The 22134-nt window shown below is 37.5% G+C and overlaps 2 protein-coding genes and 1 pseudogene across 2 annotated transcripts; 2 read left to right on the plus strand and 1 right to left on the minus strand.

The window, feature by feature from the left end:
• The first annotated feature begins 9505 nt into the window (after positions 1 to 9505).
• LOC104747411 (uncharacterized) lies at positions 9506 to 10715 on the plus strand (annotated as a pseudogene).
• A 7460-nt stretch (positions 10716 to 18175) lies between these two features.
• On the plus strand, positions 18176 to 19655 carry LOC104747412 (cold-regulated 413 plasma membrane protein 1). Its single transcript, XM_010469038.3, has 4 exons — positions 18176 to 18802; positions 18898 to 19005; positions 19094 to 19164; positions 19268 to 19655. Exons 1-4 carry the CDS (start codon positions 18633 to 18635, stop codon positions 19510 to 19512), a joined length of 594 nt encoding a protein of 197 aa, XP_010467340.1. The 5' UTR covers positions 18176 to 18632; the 3' UTR covers positions 19513 to 19655.
• A 42-nt stretch (positions 19656 to 19697) lies between these two features.
• LOC104747413 (pentatricopeptide repeat-containing protein At2g15980) lies at positions 19698 to 21681 on the minus strand. The gene has a single exon (XM_010469039.3). It carries the CDS (start codon positions 21307 to 21309, stop codon positions 19822 to 19824), a length of 1488 nt encoding a protein of 495 aa, XP_010467341.1. The 5' UTR covers positions 21310 to 21681; the 3' UTR covers positions 19698 to 19821.
• Positions 21682 to 22134: the final 453 nt, after the last annotated feature.

Genomic DNA, 22134 nt, shown 5'->3' on the forward strand with positions numbered 1-22134 from the left:
CAACCGATGCAAGTTACACTTGCATCGACCGACGCATGCTCGACATAACACGAAAACCCTAGAGTTTTACGCGCCGTCCTCGCACTTGCATTGACCGACGCAAGAAATGCATCGGCCGATGCAATGCCAAGCATCGTGTTTTCCCCGATGCAATGCCAACCACAAAACTCGATCCCAAGCCACAAGAAAGCTTCCTAACGTCCCAATTATCATTCTAACAAGTCTAACAACACACAACAAGCAAATTAGAGAGTTCTCTAGCTTAGATAAGCCATGGTCCTGCACTTACCTTTGCCAAGACGAATCTGAACCTAAACACAAGTAGAAAACACTTCTAGGAAGCTCCTACAACGATCCCAGCTACAAATCTCTAAAGGAACAGCCTCAAATCTCCAAAAATCACCAAGAACACTCAAGAACCTCTACTCTCTTTCGCTTTCTCTCAAAAACGGCTCAATCCGTCGAATGAGACAAAAAACACGACTTAAGGGTTTTCTTTCTCCCTTTGTCCAAAACGCAGTGTTTGACTTAAGTCAAATCGCAGAAACTTGAACCTGCATCGACCGATGCAACTCCCAAACCGAGATTCGGTTCACGGATGTTACAATTCTCCCCCACCAATCTAGATTCGTCCTCGAATCTCGAACAACCATCAGCCAAGGACTCCCGTGCAGCCGTCTCCACGGCCCACACTCCTCCGACCGATTTATAGAAGATCACCTCTAGGCGATAGACTCACGCTCCAGGCGTCATTTGCTCTCGACTTTTGGACTTTCCTTTACTCATAGGCCTAAACCTTGAGTTTTTATTGGCTCCTCATCAGACCTTAGTCTTCATGCCATAATATTGGCTCCTCATCGGGCCTAAGCCCGCATGCCGAAATATATATAAGGAAAAATTCAAACTCGTCTCTCGGGTTGCCACCCTACAGCACGTCCCCGAATCGTCATCCGAAGTCGATATACCAACCATACTCCCAAGCCACAAAGTCTTTGAATATGGCAGTACTAGAAGAACCTAAATCCTCCAAGAGCCGCGAGCAAAAAATTCTGAACATGTCTGAGTCTTATCCCTATCCAGATTTCCTTCCCGTGGCTTGCGTAAAACATCTCAATGTTCTACCAACCACATATCCCCTCACTGGAATACCTCATGACCACACAAGGATCATATACATGCCACAAAGGCCGCCACAAAGGCCAAACAAATGTCCTAAACAAGACCGCCACCAAGGCCAAACAAATGTCCTAAACAGGACCGCCACCAAGGCCAAACAAATGTCCTAAACAGGACCGCCACCAAGGCCAAACAAATGTCCTAAACAGGACCGCTACCAAGGCCAAACAAATGTCCTAAACAGGACCGCCACCAAGGCCACTCGTCCCGAAGGACCGTCACAAAGACCATCTACCCCGAAGGACCGCCTAAACAGGCACTCTGGCTAAATAGCCCGCCACAAAGGCCACACAATTGGCTAAATAGCCAGCCAAAAAGGCCACACAATGGTTAAAAAGCCCGCCACAAAGGCCACACACAGCTAAACAGCCCGCCACAAAGGCCACACAATGTCTAAAAAGACCGCCACTCACGGGCACACTGACTCGAAAGTTCGCCGATAAGGATACACAAGCCCCTCCAAGGCTCTTCTCCGCTAAAATGGACAAATTCTAACTCCCGTAAAACTTTCCATATTTAGCACTTTCCATTTTTGGAAACTTTCCACTTTTGGAAACCTCTATTTCAGGAACTTTCCTCCAAAAACCTCGCCTCACGGAAACTTTGTACCCCGAGCACCACCTCATCTTGTTACTGAGTCGTACAACCAACCACCCCAAGCGACCGAGTAAACAAGAGAGATGGGCTGGAATACTCCATTCCCACTCCAGCCACGGATTACAGATGGGACCAAGCTAGACAAGTTCAAGTCGCGGCTTACTTCTCATACCACTTCTTAAACCTTGCCTTCATCTTCGCCATAGGCTCCCAAGTCTGCTCCTCAACACCATCACAGTCTCACAAGACTCTCATCAAAGGAATCTTCTTCTTCCAAAGTTCCTTGATCCTCCTCTCGAGAACCCTCACTGGTCTCGCCTCCAATGTCATGTTAGGCTGAAGATCCTCAGGAATCTTAGCCAACACCTGCTCTCCCTCATAGAGACACTTCCGCAACATCGAAATGTGGAACGCACGCATAACCTCAGCCAACTACAGCCTATATGCTACCGGTCCCACCCGCTCAATCACCCTGAACGGACCCATGTACCTCGGACTCAACTTAGTCTCTGACAATGACCTGTTCGGACCCTGTAACATAGCCATCTTGAGATACACTCTGTCTCCTACCTGAAACTCAAGATCTCTCCTCCTCCTATCAGCATAACTCCTCTGCCTATCTTGAGCCTCCTTCATGTTCAGCTTGAGAACTTGAATCTTCTCTGAGGTCTCCTGAACAAAACTAGCACCAAACATGCTCCTCTACCCCACCTGAGTCCAGTATAACGGTGTACGACATGGTCTCCCATACAAAGCCTCATAAGGAGCCATCTTAATACTCGCCTGATAACTGTTGTTGTAAGCAAACTCTACCAGGTTCAGGTGATCTGCCCAATGGCCACCCCAATCCAACACACACATCCTCAGCAAATCCTCCAGCATCTGGATCGTCCTCTCAGACTGTCCATCTGTCTGGGGATGATAAGCTGTACTCATATGCACCTTAGTGCCCATCTCTGCCTGAAATGCCTTCCAGAACACCGAAGTGAACTTAGAATCCCTGTAAGACACAATGCTCGCTGGCATCCCATGCAATCTAACTATCTCTCTCACATACTTCTTAGCCAAGACCGCTGCTCCATCAGTCTTCTTAATGGCCAAAAAATGTGCTGACTTAGTCAACCAGCCCACAATGACCCAAATAGCATCATAGGTCCGTGACACTGGCAAACCTACCACAAAATCCATAGTGATCATATCCCACTTCCACTCAAGAATGGGTAGACTCTTCAGTAAACCGCCAGGAACCTGATGCTCAGCCTTCACTAGCTGACACACATCGCACCTCGAGACCCAACTAGCTACATCCTTCTTCATCCGTCCCAGTGATAGTACCTCTTGAGATCCCGGTACATCTTAGTCGCTCCTGGATGAATAGAAAACCTGCTCGCATGAGTCTCTCTCAGGATCTCCTGTCATAACTCTTCATCCTTAGGCACACAAACCCGACCGTGCACCAAGATAGTCTCATTATCTGAGACCTCATACTCTGAATCAACATCCTTTGAGGCATTCACCAGCCCCAAATCCTTCTCCTGAGCCAACCGCACCCTACTCAGAAGATCTGCTCTATCTACTGCTTCCAAACCCAACGGTTCCTGTGAAACAGCACACAAGCTCAAAGCACTGATCTCTCCTACCAGAGACTCCATCTCCTGATCCTGAGCCGAAGCTACCCTCTTCCGACTAAGAGCATCTGCAACTGTGTTAGCCTTACCAGGGTGATAGGCTACCTCCAAATCATAATCTGCCACAAGCTCCATCCACCGCCTCTGTCTCAAATTCAGCTCAGGCTGAGTATATATTCACTTGTACCTTTGCACCATAAAGATAAGATCTCCAAATCTTCAGAGCAAAAACTACAGCAGCCATCTCCAAATCATGAGTAGGATAGTTGCCCTCATGCTTCCGCAACTGCCGCGAAGCATAGGCAATCACCTTCCCATGCTGCATCAACACACACCCCAAACCAACTCTAGATGCATCAGTATAAACCACATAGGGTTCTCCCTGCTTAGGCAAAGCCAACACTGGCGTAGTAGTCAACATCTCCTTAAGGCTTTCAAAGCCCTCCTCTCACTCTTGTGACCAAACAAAAGGAACATCCTTCCCTGTCAACTTAGTCATAGGGTGTGCTCTACTTGCAAAACCCTGCACAAACCTCTTGTAGTAACCTGCCAACCCAAGGAAACTCCTAATCTCTGTGGCATTCTGCGGTCTAGGCCAATCCCTGATAGCCTAAATCTTCTTCGAATCCACAGAAATCCCCTATACAGAAACAATATGACCCAGAAAACCCATCTCACGCTGCCAAAACTACACTTGCTCAACTTGGCAAACAACTTTTGCTCCCGCAGCTTCTCCAAAACTGCCCTCAAATGAACTGTATGCTCCTCAGGACTCTTAGAATAAACCAGGATATCGTCGATGAAAATGATGACAGACACGTCTAGAAACTCCTGAAACACGCTGTTCATCAATCTCATAAATGCTGCTGGCGCGTTAGTCAACCCGAAAGGCATCACCACAAACACATAATGCCCATACCTCGTCCTGAAAGCAGTCTTCCTCACATCTGCTTCATCTATCGGTATCTGATGATAACCCGACGCTAGATCCACCTTAGAGAACCAAGTAGCATCCCTCAACTGATCCAACAACTCATCAATCCTGGGAAGAGGGTACTTGTTCTTCACAGTGACCCGGTTTAAACCCCGATAATCAATGCACAACCTGAAACTCCCATCCTTCTTCTTGACAAACAACACCGGCGCTCCCCACGGTGATACACTAGGACAGATGAATCCCTTACTCAACAAATGTTCTAGCTGCTTCTTCAGCTCTGCCATCTCTGCTGGAGCCATTCTGTAAGGAGCCTTGGATAACGGTGTTGTCCCCGGTTCCAGTTCAATGGTAAAAGGATCAGACCGAGATGGTGGTAATCCCTGCAAAGACTGAAACACATCCTCAAACTCCTCCACTACCGGAATACCGCTAACTGTAGACTTCTCCACTGACTCTGGCATAGATATAGTAACCAAATAAGCCTCCCAGCCCTTCTCGATCATCTTCCCAGCCTGAATGGTTGAGATCACGAGACTCCCTGAAGTCGGTTTAATACCCTGGAAAACCAACTTCCCTACTGGACGCTCAAACTCCACTCTACCCCGATGGCAATCCAGATGCACCATATGCCGATGCAACCAATCCATCCCGAGAATAACATCATACAACTCTACTGGACTGATAAGCAAACCCGCTGGCCACATGTCTCCTGCGATCTGAATATCAACCCCTCTAGCTCGTCCAATAACTCTCAAGAACTTGCCTCCCGCAACTCTGATAACTCATGTACGCTCTCCGGAATCCCCTCTAATCCCCGCGCTCTCTGCACACTCCGGAGTAATGAAGCTGTGAAAAGCTCTAGAATCAAACATAACATGGGACTTAAACCCGCCCACCAACAAGGTCTCTACACAAACCTCATGTGTTGAGAACCTAACACTTTATCACAGGAAAACATAAAATCTGAACCTACTAAAAATTCACAAAGCTTAAGTACCAGAAACTATACCTGTGATCGCCTCGGCAATGGTTCCACCAGTCTCTGCTGTCGTGTAAACCCGAGGCGCCTGCTCAATCCTTGCCACCTGCTGTCCTCCATGCTGCACCAGCTGCAACGCTGCCACTGCTACCGGCTGCAACTTGGGACACATGGGCCTGATATGCCCTGGCTCCCTCCAATGATAGCATACACGAGCCGCTGCCATCGAGGCATTCCTCTTGGGACAACTAGCAACCTTGTGATCCTTGCTCCCACAACTGAAGCAACTCGCACCACTCGGCCTCTGCGTAGCCTCCCACCTCCTCTTGGTTCTCTGTGCAGGCCTACTGCCCCTGCTAGAACCACCCTGCTGCTGAGCCTTACTAGGCTGAACTGCTGGACTAGCCGCCATTGTCTGTGCCCGGATATCCTCCTCAATCTCTACTACAGTCTCAACCAGCTTTGCACGCGTAGCATAACTCCGCCCTCTATAGTGAACTCTCAAATCATCACGTAGAGCCCTCAAAAACCTCCTGATCTGAGCCTCCTCAGACTCCATAGCCCGACCCCCATAACATAGAAGTCGACTGAACTCCAAGTCTAGCTCCCGCACTGACCGCGTCCCCTGAGATAACTGAAGGAACTACACCTCCAACCGGTCCAATGCCTCTCTTGGAAAATACTTGCGGTTGAACTCCAAGACAAAGTCAGCCCAAGTCATCTCCCGCTGCACTCTCCTAGCAGCCACTGATCTCCACCACAACTCATCATCACCACTCAAATGGTGGACCCCTATGTCCACCCAAAACTCCTCAGGACATCTCAGAGTATGAAAGTTACGTTCTACACTCGTCCTCCACGCATCCGCAACAGTAGGGTCTGTACCACCCGAAAACTACTTAGTGAAAAGACCCCTCATCTCCTTGAGCATAGACAAATAACATCTATGAACTCCTGCATCTGCAGCCACTGGCTGCCGCTCCTCCGCCACCACTGGTGGCACTACCTGAGCCTGAGCCGGTACCACTGGTGGTAACCGCTCTAACACCTGTGCTAGCATAGTTGCAAAGTCAACACCATGGAGTCCACCTGCTGGGACTCCCACACCCAGTACCCTAGCATCACCGGCCATTGGAGCATCAACACTGCCCCCTCCGGCCACACTCACTGAATCCCCCGGAACACCCTGCGACTCGCCAACACCCTCAACTGTCACACTCTGGTCCTCGGCCTCACTAACCTCTGGAACTCTGCCCCTACCATGACCACATCCGCGTCCACGACCACGTCCGCAACCACGACCACGACCAGCAATAGTACCAACTCTAGCCATCTGCACTACCATGAACAGAAGACTAAGCAAACAATTTCTATTATAACACGGAAACATAAACTCACCGTGGAATCACACAGTAGGCTCGAAGAGGATGTTCTAGGACTCCATACCACACACAATTGACTAACTCACATAATCAATCAAAGCATGCAAATCCCAAACATCTACAACACAAAGCCTAGTGAACCCAAACCTAGAACCGTAAGGGCTCTGATACCAAAATGAAAGGACCGACCCCTTTTAAAAAAAAACAATAATAATAATAATAATTACTCCCTCTGTTTCATATTAAGTGTCATTTTAGAGTTTCTCACACATATTAAGAAAATCATTAAATTTTCTATTTTACCCCTTATTAATATATTAATCAATTTTTTCTATTGGTGTATACATTAAATTAGTAGGGATAAAATTGGAAAATTTACCAAACATCTACCTTGGAAATATAAAGTGACACTTATTTTGTAACAAAATAATCAGTCTAAAATGACACTTAATATGAAACAGATGGAGTATAATATAATAAATAAACTATAACTAGTGGTCCCATATCCACTAGCCACCTAATCACAATCACAACCAACAGCGGAATGATAATACCAATAAATATCCAATAATAACCAATATTATAACATAAACCATATCCAATAACCAATCATCAGAAAACATGAAACCAGCAACCTAGCAATGTTTCTAATGACTCAACTCTAGCAACCTAGCAATGCCAGGCAACATCCAATCGAGTCCCTAGAACAACCTCCTCTTCATTGCCTTGATTCCACGATCACACTTTGCCTTTACCTGCACCACAAACACATATTGCAATGCATGAGTATTTTATAAACACTCAGTAAGGCAATCCTCCCATCTACTGGGCTATACACACAAGCAATAGAGTCATCTCTAACCATCACCCAATCTGCATCACACTTGCATCGACCGACACCCAATCTGCATCGACCAACGCATGCTCGACATAACACGAAAACCCTAGAGTTTTACACGCCGTCCTCGCACTTGCATCGACCGACGCAAGATATGCATCGACCGATGCAATGCCGAGCATCGTGTTTTCCCCGAAGCTTCTCGCTGGATCTTCGTTCTTACAACCACAAAACTCGATTCCAAGCCACAAGAAAGCTTCCAATGTCCCAATTATCATTCTAACAAGTCTAACAACACACAACAAGCAAATTAGAGAGTTCTCTAGCTTAGATAAGCCATGGTCCTGCACTTACCTTTGCCAAGACGAATCTGAACCTAAACACAAGAAGAAAATGCTTCTAGGAAGCTCCTACAACGATCCCAGCTAGAAATCTCTACAGGAACAGCCTCAAATCTCCAGAAATCACCAAGAACACTCAAAAACCTCTTCTCTCTTTCGTTTTCTCTCAAAAACGGCTCAATTCGTCGAATGAGACAAAAAAAAACACGACTTAAGGGTTTTCATTCTCCCTTTGTCCAAAACGCAGCATTTAACTTAAGTCAAAACGCAGAAACTTGAACCTGCATCGACCGATGCACCATCTGCATCGATCGATGCAACTCCCAAACCGAGATTTCAGTACGGATGTTACATAATTGTTGTGTCTGCACTTGATTATACCTATAACTCATATAAACGCTTTTAAATAGAAGACATCTTTATTACTATATTAAAAAGTCAAATCCAAAAACTCACTATATAATCCATCTACCTCTTAGAAAAAGCTCTAGCTATTTTCATTAAATTTTTATATTTAAAATTAACTAAAAGTTGTAAATTAGATTCATCATTCCAAAAATCTTTTGTTAAATCAAGAAATAGAGGAATTTCTTTACTTTTTAAAGAATGAATTCTAGAGAATAATTTAGAAAGCTGTAAAAACCGTTAAGATTGAAATTTTATATTATTTTGTGTCATGATAAAAAATGAAAACAATTCAAACAAACAAATATATATATATATAGATTTCAAAAGATATGAATAACCGAATAAACATAATTCTACAATGAACAGTTGCAAGTTGCAACTTTATAAAAAACCGTTATAATGAACAATCGCAACTTTTCGTAAACACACAATTTAAATTTTCTACATATTTTTTTGGAAAATTATCCAAAAGGTACAATTGAAAGGACACAACTTTTGGTGACATTTATTCAGATTACTATTATATATAGATTGTCATGAATTTGGTATTTGTTCAACACAAATCCAAAACTAAAAAAAAAAAAACAAACTACGAATCTTTCAGTTGCAAATGTTTGATGTCGCCGTGATTACTGTTCAGCTTAGAAGAAAAATCTCTCTACTCTAAAGTCATGCCCAAAACTCCCATCAACCACAACTCAAAATTCTCGTCCACCAGCCAAGGGTAAAAGAGTCAGAAATAATGATGTTTGTGTGTTTAGGCTATCCACAATGGAGCTGTTGAAAAAAATATTCAACAGTTTAATCACTCCAATGGAGGTGTTGAAAAACAGAAAAAACTGATGTGGATTAATTTGTGTTGAATTCATTCAACCAGTTGAATCAAAAAATTTAGGCCCCACAAACATATGCCGACATTCCATTTTCGTTTTTGTTTTTGTTTTTGTTTTTTTTTTTTGAAAAAAAAGAAAAAATATATGAGAGAGACATGTGTCGTATATTTATTGGACAGTAAGATTTTGGAGATGTTTTTCTTATCTTATCATTTCAAAATCAATTATTATATAGTAAATAATTTTTTTATAAAATAAATTTTATATCAAAATTTATCATTTTTAAAAACTCTATAAATAGAGACTTGGTTCATTTTATTCCGACACAAAAAAAAACCAACATTTCTACTATTTTTTCAAATTATTCTCTAATAAACTCTTGTTTATTTCAATTTTTTCTTTTTTGGGAATGGATCCTAACAACAATCCTACCCAAAATTCTAGTAATTACCCTTTTCCATTTCCAAATCCCAACAATTATCCAAATCCTTATTTCAACCAATCTCAAAATATCCCAAATTATGGCTTTCCACCAAATTTTCCAATCCCTTCATCTATTCCAAACTATAATCCATATTATGGATCCATGATGCCATATTCATCTCAACCACCTCCTTATTCTTCTACTCCAACGGGTAATGAAAGTGTTCAAGATGTTAGAGAAATTGAATTTCCTGGATTTTCTACGCAAGTAACTCTTGGAGGGATGAACAGTGCTGAAGCCACTCCAAATACAGAAGATTCAACTCCAACTCGCCGGAAAATCCCCAAATGGACAACAGAGCAAAATTTGTTGTTATTGAGTGGATGGATTAAATATGGAACAGACAGCGTTGTTGGTAAAAACCAAAAAAGTGAAGCTTATTGGGGTAAAATTGCTGACTACTGTAATGAGCATTGCTCATTTCATCCTCCTCGCGACGGAGCTTATGCAGAAATCATTACAACTACATGAATCAAAAACTAGGTAAATGGATTGGTGCTTATGATAACGCCAAGCGTTTACAACAAAGCGGCTCGTCGGAGAATGATGTACTGGCAAAAGCACATGAATTATATTCAAGTTCTACAAAAGGCCAATTCAATTTAAGGTCAGAATGGCAAGCTGTTCGTGATCAACCACGTTATGGTAGTCAAGTAGGAGGGAACACTGGATATGGGAGCAGTGGATCGAAGAGATCCCGTGAGAGTGATGCAAGTGATTCCAGTTCTGTAGGATCTGTTGCTCGTCCAATGGGGAGAGATGCAGCTAAGAAAAAAAAGGGAAAAAGAAAGGTAAGGGCGCAACTTTGGAAGTAGTCAACGAAGAGTGGAATGAATTCAAACAATTCAAGATGCTAGAGTTGGAACGATTGGACAAAATATCCACGAGGCAAGAGGAGGCAAACCAATTAAAGAAGATGAAGATGTATTTAAAGCTAAGTGAAAAAGAGCATCTTGATGACCAAAGTAAAGAGTTGTTGGAGAAGTTGAGTCACGAACTATTTGGAAATTAACTATTCTGAACTGTCTGGTTTGGTTATGTATTTTCTATTTTAATAATGTGTGCTTGTTTCGATCTGCTTTAATAATGTGTGATGTCTCTTTGTGTTTTAATAATGTGTGCTTGTTTTCTTCTTCTTTAATAATGTGTGCTTGTTTTCTTCTTCTTTAATAATGTGGGTTTGATTTCTTCTTCTTTAATAATGCGTGTTTGGCTCTTTCTCCGACAATGTAACCCATTACTTTCGACTTTTATCAGAGAATCTAATCCAATTTGTTTTCTTCTTCTTTAATAATGTATATTTGGCTCTTTCTCCGACAATGATATCCGTGACTTTTGGCTTTATCACAAAATCTAATCGATATCTATTAATTAAGTAAATGTAATGTTTGTTTGGAATCCGATGATATCAACCACTCAATTTCTTATAAATGAAACCTCATTCTTTCATTTTTGTATACCAATAACACAATCCACATCTTACTAAAAAAATATCAATAACACAATCCTCAATGAATCCATCTGATTTTCCTTTTGATGTTGAAGCTTACAAACGACAGTCAGAAATTGAAGAAAGATACATCGTGAACCGGTTTAGAGAGCATCGAAACAAAATAGAAGAAGATTATCCACGTCGTAGCACGAGAAAATACTTCAAGAGAGATCATGTAGCCGCGAACCAAAGATTGATTGACGACTACTTTGCCGATCGACCTACATATGATGATGCAATGTTTTGTCGTCGATTCCGGATGCGAAAACAAGTTTTCCTCCGAATCGTTGGTGACCTGTCAAGCAGTGACAACTACTTCACCCAACGAGTTGACGCAGCCAATAAAGAAGGTATATCCCCACTAGCGAAATGTACCACAGCTATGCGAATGTTAGCATATGGTATGGCGGCAGACGCGGTCGATGAGTACATTAAAATCGGAGGTACTACAGCATTGGAGTGCTTGCGTAGATTTTGTAAAGGAATCATACATTTGTATGAGCAAGTGTATCTCAGAGCTCCAACTCAAGATGACCTCCAAAGAATTTTGCATGTCAGCGAGATGCGGGGGTTTCCGGGGATGATTGGAAGTATTGATTGCATGCACTGGGAATGGAAAAATTGTCCTACGGCGTGGGAAGGTCAATTTACTCGAGGAGATAAGGGAACCACCACTGTTATTCTTGAAGCAGTTGCATCTCATGATCTATGGATATGGCATGCTTTTTTTGGGTGTCCAGGCACATTGAACGATATCAATGTTCTAGATCGTTCACCAGTGTTCGATGATGTTGAACAAGGAAATACTCCAAAAGTGAACTTTTTGTGAACCAACGCCCATATGATATGGCATACTATCTAGCTGATGGTATCTATCCTTCTTATCCAACTTTCATCAAATCAATTCATCTTCCTCAAAGTGAACCAGACAAGTTATTTGCACAACACCAAGAAGGATGTCGGAAGGACATCGAACGTGCATTTGGAGTATTACAAGCTCGATTTAAAATCATTTGCGAACCAGCACGTTTGTGGGACATAGCCGATTTAGCTATGATCATGCGGTCATGTATTATATTACATAATATGATTGTTGAGGATGAGCGAGATACATATGCGCAACATTGGACTGATTATGATCAGTCTGAGGCAAGTGGTTCTAGTACATCACAACCATTCTCTACCGAGGTGCTACCTGCTTTTGCAAATCATGTGCGTGCTAGACGTCAATTACGGGATTCAAATGTCCATTATGAATTGCAAGCAGATCTAGTGAAACACATATGGGCAAAATTTGGGATGTTCCGTGATTAAAGAGGTTTTTAAATTTGAAGTTTTTAAACACAAATGTCCGTGTGTTTGTATTTCCCGAATTTGAAGTTTGTGTAATTTTATTTGTTTTAATAATAATAATTTTTATTTTTGTTATATTAAAATATTAAGAAAAAATATAAAATTAAATTAAAAAATAATAATGTAACTTTTATTAATTTTAAATTACTATAAATCTGTTGTTATCAAATTAAGTAAAATGAAAATATAAAGTGAAAATAGTGGGGTAAGGTGTTGAATTTTATCAAACAAAACCATTGGAGAGGTTAAAATTAATTTGGGTGTTGAATGATTAGGTTGAAGAAAGAGAAAATGATGTGAAGTGTTAAAAGTTGAGGTGGAGGGCAGTAGCGGACCCAGGAAAAATACATACCCAGGTCAATATTTTTTTTTATAAGCAGTTAAATATTTAAACACACAAAAAGGAGACCATTTATGTAGTATAGTAGAATTGAACCTAGGTTTGGGGGTGTCAAACTACTAAATAAAACCAACTTTGCTACAAGAATTTCAGTACTGAATGTGCAGAAAAACTTTATTTCAACATTTTACCAGGTCACTTGACCTGCCTAACCACTACATGGGTCTGCCTCTGGTGGAGGGTGTTGAAAAAAAAAATACCATTGTATATAGTCTTATAGTACCTTTCTATGTATGATGCCTAAATCCAAAGATTGAAGTCAAAGAGTTCCTGTTTTGATAATAATCTCTAAACTAGGTTTTCACTCGCGGTACACCGCGAGACTAAATTATAAATTATTGTATTAATTTTTAATTAATAAACTTTTATCTAATTAATTTATATTTTTGTTTAGAATGCTTTTTTTCTTCTTACGTTTTATAAAGTTTAAAACCTAATTACAATAAATTTGTTATTAGATAGAATATAAAATTTTAAAATACTTAGTTTTGTTTTCAATAATTAAACAGAGATATATGTCTATATGGTATGTTAGTGTATTTTTTTATGTATATACAATTTTTTTTTTTGGAATATTAAGAATATGTTATAGTATGTGTAATGTTTTGTATTTCATATACCTAATAATTTGTAAGTTAATTTTCTAAACTATAACTACAAATCTATAGTATATGAAATAAAATAATAGTTTTAGTATTAGTTCTATAGTCCAAACCCACCATGCTAGGCGGATCACGCAGCATATTCAAAAAATTTTAATCGGTAAAATTCATCATATGAAACCCGTGAAAGTAAAATATAGTATGTGAGGCTACAAGTCATTCACTTTCTTATAAAATAAGAAAATAAAATCATTATACATTTGCAATTATGTTTGTTACCTTTTAAAACACTTAGTTTCTATAAAAAAAATCGGATACAAGTGAAGTTAATTTATTTATTAAATTATTTATTTAATACCAATGACATGTTTGTAAATAGGTTCTAACTTCAGAATTTATTTACTAAATGTCTCAAAAAATGTATATATATAGATGAATTGCAAAAAAATAGATAAAATTCAAGCAAAATCTGATTTAAGCTAAAAAAATAGTCCTTAATGGTAAAGCAAACCCACATTTTGATTGGTTGGCCCTACACAATACAAATCCTTTGCCGACATCAAATAATCATAAAATAAAACAAAAACAAAACAGAAAAACAAAAACAAACAACAACCATAACTTCTGCCACTCTGTTTTGTTCGATATCGTACCTATCAATTAATTCGATTTTGATACCTCCCAAAGTCTACTACCCATTTGTATACTTTTTAGCTCAACAATTCTAATTACTTACACTTTCGTTTTTTTGTTTTTTTGGTTTTATTTACTTACACATTTATTTTTTGGTTAAAATTTACTTATGACATTACAAATTACCAATTTTTAAAAAACACTCACCATCCGGGACCGGGATCGGGATCGGGATCGAACTAGTATCTCGTTATATTTAAGTTTTTTTTTTTTCTGTTTTCAATTCGGACTTTTTTTGTAAATTCATTTACAATAAAAAGCTACAAACCATATGATATGTTTAGAATTAAAACTTCAACGAGTCCATACAAATTGTAGCTTTTATTTTTCTGTCGCATTATATATTGTCTGCGTATTGATAATTTAGTTGGGAACTGGGATTAACGATCTCTGAGTTTAATATATACTAGATGATTCCCCATACAACGCGTGGGTTGTGGTGTAGTTGGCATTTTCTTGTTTTTTTTGGTTTTTTGGTTTTCTCTTTTGTATTATTTCGTTTTAATTAGGCATATACGGGCTTTGCCGTCACTTTTATTTATACACTATATATTTATACCATTTCGTTTAGATGTGTATAATTGTGGCGTTTATTTTTTATGAATTATGAAGATGTTGTTTCTTGCTTTTGAGGATCCAATCTTATCATTGACTGATATTGTTTCTAATACATTTATTGTATTATAGATCTTCTAATTAACTGCTTATGTAAACCCTTCATACGTTGATGTTGCAATAATAAGTTATTTTTTAAAAATAATTATCTTCCGTGTAAGTGATTATGTTTGTATGCCCATGTTTTGGTCTAATATCAATAAGACCGTTTCTGTTTTTCTTTAGTTGGCTTTGAAACCAATTTTGAGTTAAGCAAATAATAGGTCGAATTATGGTGTTAATAAGTGATATAAATTCTTATGTATATATATTGTATATATGTGACTATAAATTTAGCTAACTAAAAAATTATGTAATATTTAAATACAATCTTGAACATATATATATATATATATTTATTTGTGGGAGGAATGTATGAAATTACTGGATAGAAGTTATTTTTGAGTTAAATGACCTTTAATGTCTTTAAAGTGAGTTAAATATTAATAAATTTTTATATATGTCTTGAGTTTTTTAAAAAGGAATACCAAGTGTTTCCTTCCAAATTTGAAGTGACATAGTATTTTAGTTTTCTTATATGATTTTATGAACTTCAATGTAAAAGTTTTTCAAAGTAATAAGTACACTCACTGATTGAATTATAAAATTTGGAGAAATGTTTATTTTGATTAATCATCTGCTCTTTTAAATAATTTAAATAAGTATGTTGGTATTCCTACAAATAGGACAACATATATTATAGTTTAACCATGGAGTTAAGCAATGGAAATGAAACTTGTGATTGCAAGACAAAATGCTTATATGTTACACATTGATCGTTTAAAAATAAATAGGAACATCTAATTCTCAAATAAAGTTGATTGTTTTGTTAAAACCAACATATGTGAATTTAAATTTAATTATGCAAATTTAAAAAATAAATATGAATAGATTAGAAAGGCAAGAAATATAAAATACATATTTTTATATAAATAAAATAAAAATTGAAAACAATGTTAAATATATATAATACTTTCTACATTAAAATATAGAATCAAACTCTTACAAGTTACAACACATATGAGATATAGCAACATTTGATATTGGTAGGAGAGGAGGAGAGAATGTTTACTATAAGATGGTAATCCAAATTAGATAATGGAGATGAATCTTTAAAAAATAGAACAATGTAATATATATATATATATAATACTTTCTAAATTAAAATATAGAATCAAACTCTTACAACACATATGAGATATAACAACATTTGGTATTGGTGGGAGATGAGGAGAGAATGATTACTTATAAGATAATAATCCAAATTAGATAAAGGAGATAAATCTTTTAAAATAAGAACAATGTAAAATATATATCATGTAGTCTCTAAAATTAAAATTTAGCATTAACAATTTACAATGATATTTCATTTGTTTATTACAACCCATACAACAAAAATAAGAAATCAAAAATAACAAAAAAAGCGAAAAATGATTTGAGGTATTGTAGAAGAGAATGAGAGAATGTGAAAATGAGATAGTAAAAGAATGTCAATATGAGAGAATGATAGATTGAGAGAATGCTTATTTATATGATAAGAAATGATGGAAGTTATATTTAGAACTATGGAGTTACAATAGTAATTTATTGTGTTTGAATAAAATTGAGTGGTAGAAGATGATTAATGCATAATTTATTTTATTTTCAGTTATAATTTTATTTTAATGTGTGAGTTAAATGTATTGTGTTTATTGGGTCGTAAATATTGTTTAAAGCAATTAGAAAGCAAAAAAAAAAAAATTAGAAAACATTAAATAAATCAACCAATAAGGAGATACCAAAACCTTACTTTTATATATATGATATATTGCTTTAAACTTTGAAATGAGAAATATATTATAAACAATAATTTTACATGAGAAATATATTAATTTAGCCAACCAAAATATGAATATAAGTTTAGCCAACCAAAATAAATAAAAAATATTAAAATTTAACCAAAAATATTTTCTCTTGAAAGATAAATAAGTTAGTAGGAGGAATGAATTAATGTACAATTATTGGATAGGAGTTACATTTAAGTTAAATGGAGTTACATGTCTTTAGTTATAAATAAATATTTTAACTTTTTATAACTTAAAATAAAAGGAATACCAAGTGGCTGAATCAAAATTCACATGATTTGGTTGTTTGTTGATATAAACTCAACACTTACACATAATATTTCAAAATAAAAAATATTACTTTTTAAGTGACAAACTAAATTAGTTTTCTTATAATATTATATGAATTCTTCAATCTCAATGATTTTTAAAACCTCAAGGATAACTTATATTTTTTTTTGGTTTTCACTCATCAATTTAATTTATAGTGCTAGATTTCATACTAATGGTTTCATCTTTAGAGAATTTAGTGAAATGATATTTTTAAAATTATATTTTATTTTTATATTTAAGTTCCAGTTCAATATGTTTTGTTTTTTGGATCATTTTTTATTTTGATTAAAGACACAAAAACCAATTGTTTAATTATGTTCTTTTTGTTTTCAAAAAGACACAAAAACCAATTGTTTAATTATGTTCTTTTTGTTTTCAAAAACCTCAAATCATAAGTATATATATATATATATATTATATTGATCCATGCAGATTTATCAATTGGATCACAAAATAAAATAGTCTTTATAAATGGATAAATGGATAATTATATTGATCTTTAAATATTATATTATTAAAATGATACATGAATATGTGAGATAACCAGAGACATAATAGATAATTATATATGGATCATTTCAACTTTATGATCTTATTTTTTTTTTGTCAACTCTTTATGATCTTATTGTATGGTGAATATTGCAAGAAAGTATGAAAATAATGACTTATAAGATGTTAATACAAAATAGAAAATGGAGATAAACATTTTAAAAGATTAAAATAAATATATAAGATATACATATCATACAAACTCTAAAACTAAGCTTTTACAATGATATTTGATTTGATTTTTTATAACCCATACAATAACAATAACAAAAAAAATACAAAACAAAACAAAACAAAAAAGAGATTTGAGAGTAGTGGAAGAAGATGAAAGAATGAAAAAGTGATAGACTAAGAGAATAAGATAATGAGTATTTATAGGAAAATAAATGATCAAAAATTACATTAAGAAAAATGAGAGTTACAATTCTAATTTATTGTTTTGTTTTAATACAATTGATTAATACAACTTAGTGGAGAAATAAAATTAATGCATAATTTATAGAGAGAATTTATATGATTTCAGTTTTATATTATGTGAGTTAAATGTGAAAATTAATTGGTTATAATTTTTTTTTTGTTAAAATTGCATTGCCAAGTGGACCAATGGACCAATAAGAAGAGAGTGAAACTCTACTTTTATATATATGATACCGACATACCCTATGTTTTAGATGTTGATTTTTCCGACTTTAATATCATCACACTAAAGACATTTCAATAATAAATCCTCATCGCAATCAAATAAATATATAGTTATTTAGATAATACAGCTGGCTCGTCCCATTGCTTCTTACGTCCACCAATTACATTGTTAAAGCAAACTCATTAGAACGTTCATGTGTGTGTGACTTAGTTGGAGTCGACATGTGTCTACATCTACGTCAAAAATCGATTAGCTTTAGTAAACTATACTATAAATGTTATAAAAATATCTACTTCGTTACATAATAAAAAGGATCTTATGTGCCACGTGGCGTTAGTACATCCATCGAGTCACTTCTACGACATCTTTTATAATCAAGTCTTCCAAACACATTCATCATACATCACCAATCTCTCTTCTCCTCTCACATCAATAATTTTCAAACTTTCCTCTCTTCTCCGAAGTGATCTTCCGGCAAGTAAAAAAGATGAATCTCAAGTCGTTTAGGAGCGACCATGGAACCCTTCATTCTATGATCGGAACCGATTTCAACGAGCTCACTATCGCTGCTAAGAACCTAGCTGCCCACACCTTCACGCTCACTGGTTTAGGCTTTGGTACCTCTGTCCTCGAATGGGTTGCTTCTATCGCCGCCATGTAATAACCTTTACTCTCTTTCTCTTCCTTACTCTCTTTCTTCGTTTCTTGGTGTTGATCTTGTTGATGAGTGTTTTTGATGTAATAAAATGCAGATACTTGTTGGTGTTGGATCGAACCAATTGGAAAACGAATATGCTCACATCACTTCTTATTCCTTACATCTTCTTCAGTGCTCCTTCCTTGATCTTTGGTATTTTCAGGTATTATAAATACGACAAAAGCAAGAGAGACTTTGTTTGCTTTGATCATGTTCTTTAAAACCCTAATTTGTTTCTGAAAACTATACAGAGGAGAAATCGGTAAATGGATTGCGTTTGTAGCTGTTATTGTACAACTCTTCTTTCCTAAACACGCCAAAGGTTTGTTTGTGTACTTTATTATATTTTCACTCTCCATCACAACAAACAAACAAAAAAGACTTTGATTCTGATTTGGCTTATCTCTGTTGTTCTGTGTTATTAGAGTACTTGGAATTACCGGTGGCTTTGGTTCTGATCGCCGTCGTGGCACCTAATTTAATTGCCGGCACGTTCAGAGACAGTTGGATTGGTTTAGCCATTTGCTTAGGAATTGGATGTTACTTGCTTCAAGAACATATTAGAGCTTCAGGTGGTTTCAGAAACGCCTTCACTAAAGCCAACGGTATCTCCAACACCGTCGGGATCATTTGTCTCGTTGTCTTCCCCGTTTGGGCTCTTATCTTTTAAGCTATCATTTCAGAACTTTTCAGTTTCTTTTTCCATTAGTTTTTATGCTTCTTCCATGTAAGAGTGATTGCTTTGTATGATTCTGTCTCTCCTAAATCGTAACTATCAATGAATGTGATTTGAATAAAGAATTGCTTCAGAAATAAGATATGGTCATGAGGTGTTAGTGTGGATTGAATCTCCCCTTGCCAACATTATAGCTTTAATGGGTAATATTGTGTCTTACATTGTGTACCACAAAACTCATACTACATTGTGTCACCCATTGGTTTCCATGTGATTTTGTCATTTACCAACGAAGCACAAGTTCTATCTTTCTTCCTCTGCTCTTAGCTTGAGTGATTCAGCCATTTCAATAGCCAACAATGCAGATGTTTTTTCATCACCTGCTATTCCATACCCGTCGATGAAAGCTCTATATGTCTCTTGACTCGGCTTAAAGCCTTTCCCCACCATCTCAGCCTGAATGCTCAATGCTCTCTCCATCATTCCTTCTTCACACAACCTCTTTATCAACAACTCATAACACTTTCGACTAGGATAAAACTCAGATTCTCTCACCGCATCCTTAACGATCTCCGCAGCTTCAACAACCCTGTCTCTATCCCTATCACATAGTCCATCCACTAACGCCTCGATGGTTAAACCCTCTGCCTCAAAACTCTTCCTTTTCATCTCCCTATAAACAACCGTAGCCAAACCAACATCCCCCACTTTACAATACCCCTTAACAAGATGCTCATAGGTTAAAGAAGTACACTCAATCCCCTTCAATCCCATTTCTCGAAAAAGCTCCTTAGCTTTCGCAACCTCTAAGTTACCACAAAGCCCACCAATCATAGTGTTATAAGCCACAACATCAAAAACAACTCCTTTCACCTTCATCTCTTCCCATATCTCCTCAGCTTCACTCATCAAACCTCGTGCACAATACGCCTCCATCAAAACACAATAACTATAACCATTGGGAGAACATCCAACTTCATCATCCATTTCTCTCCAAATCCTCTCCACCATCTCAGTCTCACCTTCTCTATAAAAACTCATCATCATCGAATGGAACGTGTTCGCATTCGGCTTAACCTTACCTATCCTCTTCTTAGTACATTCATCTACCTTAATAACATCATCTAAACCAAACACTTCTCTATACATCTTATAACCATTAGAAGCACCTCTACGCCTAGAGACCTCTGAAACCAAAGCGTTACAAGTACTAATCTGTGGATTGATTCCTCTAGACCTCAATTTCCTCATTACCATCACAGCTCCATCGATCTCTTTCGAATCAATACACGATTTTACCAAAAGATCAAACACAAACGGAGCAGACCCACATCGATTGTAACTCTTGATCAACGAACGGAACACTTTCAAGACTCTGTCTTCGTCTTCGTCTTCGTCGTCGGCTAAGCGGAGAGCGAGACGTATGACTTCACTAGCGTGGTTTTTGAGACGAGATCGAGCGAGGATGTGGATTAGAGTCGAGCAAGAACCGACGTCGTGTGAGCAGAGAGAGAAGCGGCGAGTGAAGAGGAAGAAACGGAGAGAGAGGTGAGGGTTGTTGCGGAGGCGGAGGGTGATTTCGGAGAACTGAGAAGGGGTGAATCCGTAAGGGTGGAGAGACCGGAGAGTGGACCATCGGGATTTGGAACGGTGGTGACTTAGGATTGAGACGGCGTCGGAAATTAGAGGATCTGGTGGCGGAGCCGGCGGAGAAGAGACGGTGGTGAAGAGAGCGATTGAACCGGGTTTGGGTTTCCGGGTCGGGTGGATGATCCGCTTTATTAGTATCATCAGTTGAGTTCTTCTTCTGTTCTCGAGTCTCGGTCTTTGATAACTAACTTAACTCAACATACTCCGTTAGTCGTAGTGAATTAGTGATGAGCAAAAATATCACTAAAAAACACTTATGGGTGTGATTGGAAACCAAAAACAAAGCAGCACAAATGTACAGTTTTGATTTTTTACCAATCACAGAAGCTTTACTAAATATCTTTACTTTTAGTTTTTTTGTACCGCTTTTATGTACAGCTCTTTCTTACAGCTTTGCACTATTCACTAAAAGCTTACAGCTTCAGCTTACAGCTTTTCTGTACAGTTTTGGATACGTTACCAATTAGACCCATATATATTTGAAAATATAGAATTTCTTACTACTACCCCTTTTAAAAATACCCCTTCTGATGACCATTTTTAATTATACCATTCTTTTGTTTCTTAAAGACAATTTTACCCTTGTTTTATAATTATACCGACAATCTTATTCGACATTCTCCGTTGTCGATTTCTCCGTCGTCGACTTTCTTCGTCTTCGTCTTCGTTTTCGTCTTCGTCTTCGTCTTCGTCTCTTCTTCTCCGTCGTCATCTATCCTTCTCCGTAGACATCTCTCCTTCTCCGGAGACATCTCTCCTTTTCCGGTCGGATCTCTCCTCCGCCGTTATCACTGCTTCTCCCGTCGTCTTAGTTCTCTCTTTTACTTCGTCGTCTCTTCTTCTCCTATCGTGTAAGCTTGTTTCTGAATTTTAATTTTGATTTCAATTTCAATTTTGTGTTAGCTATTAGATTGTTGTTTCGATTTCAAATTTGATGTCAGAACTTTTTTAGGTCTTAAGCACTTG

This window comes from Camelina sativa, chromosome 15 (assembly GCF_030686135.1).
Source record: "Camelina sativa cultivar CO46 ecotype springtype chromosome 15, ASM3068613v1".
In the NCBI taxonomy this organism is placed as follows: Eukaryota; Viridiplantae; Streptophyta; class Magnoliopsida; order Brassicales; family Brassicaceae; genus Camelina; species Camelina sativa.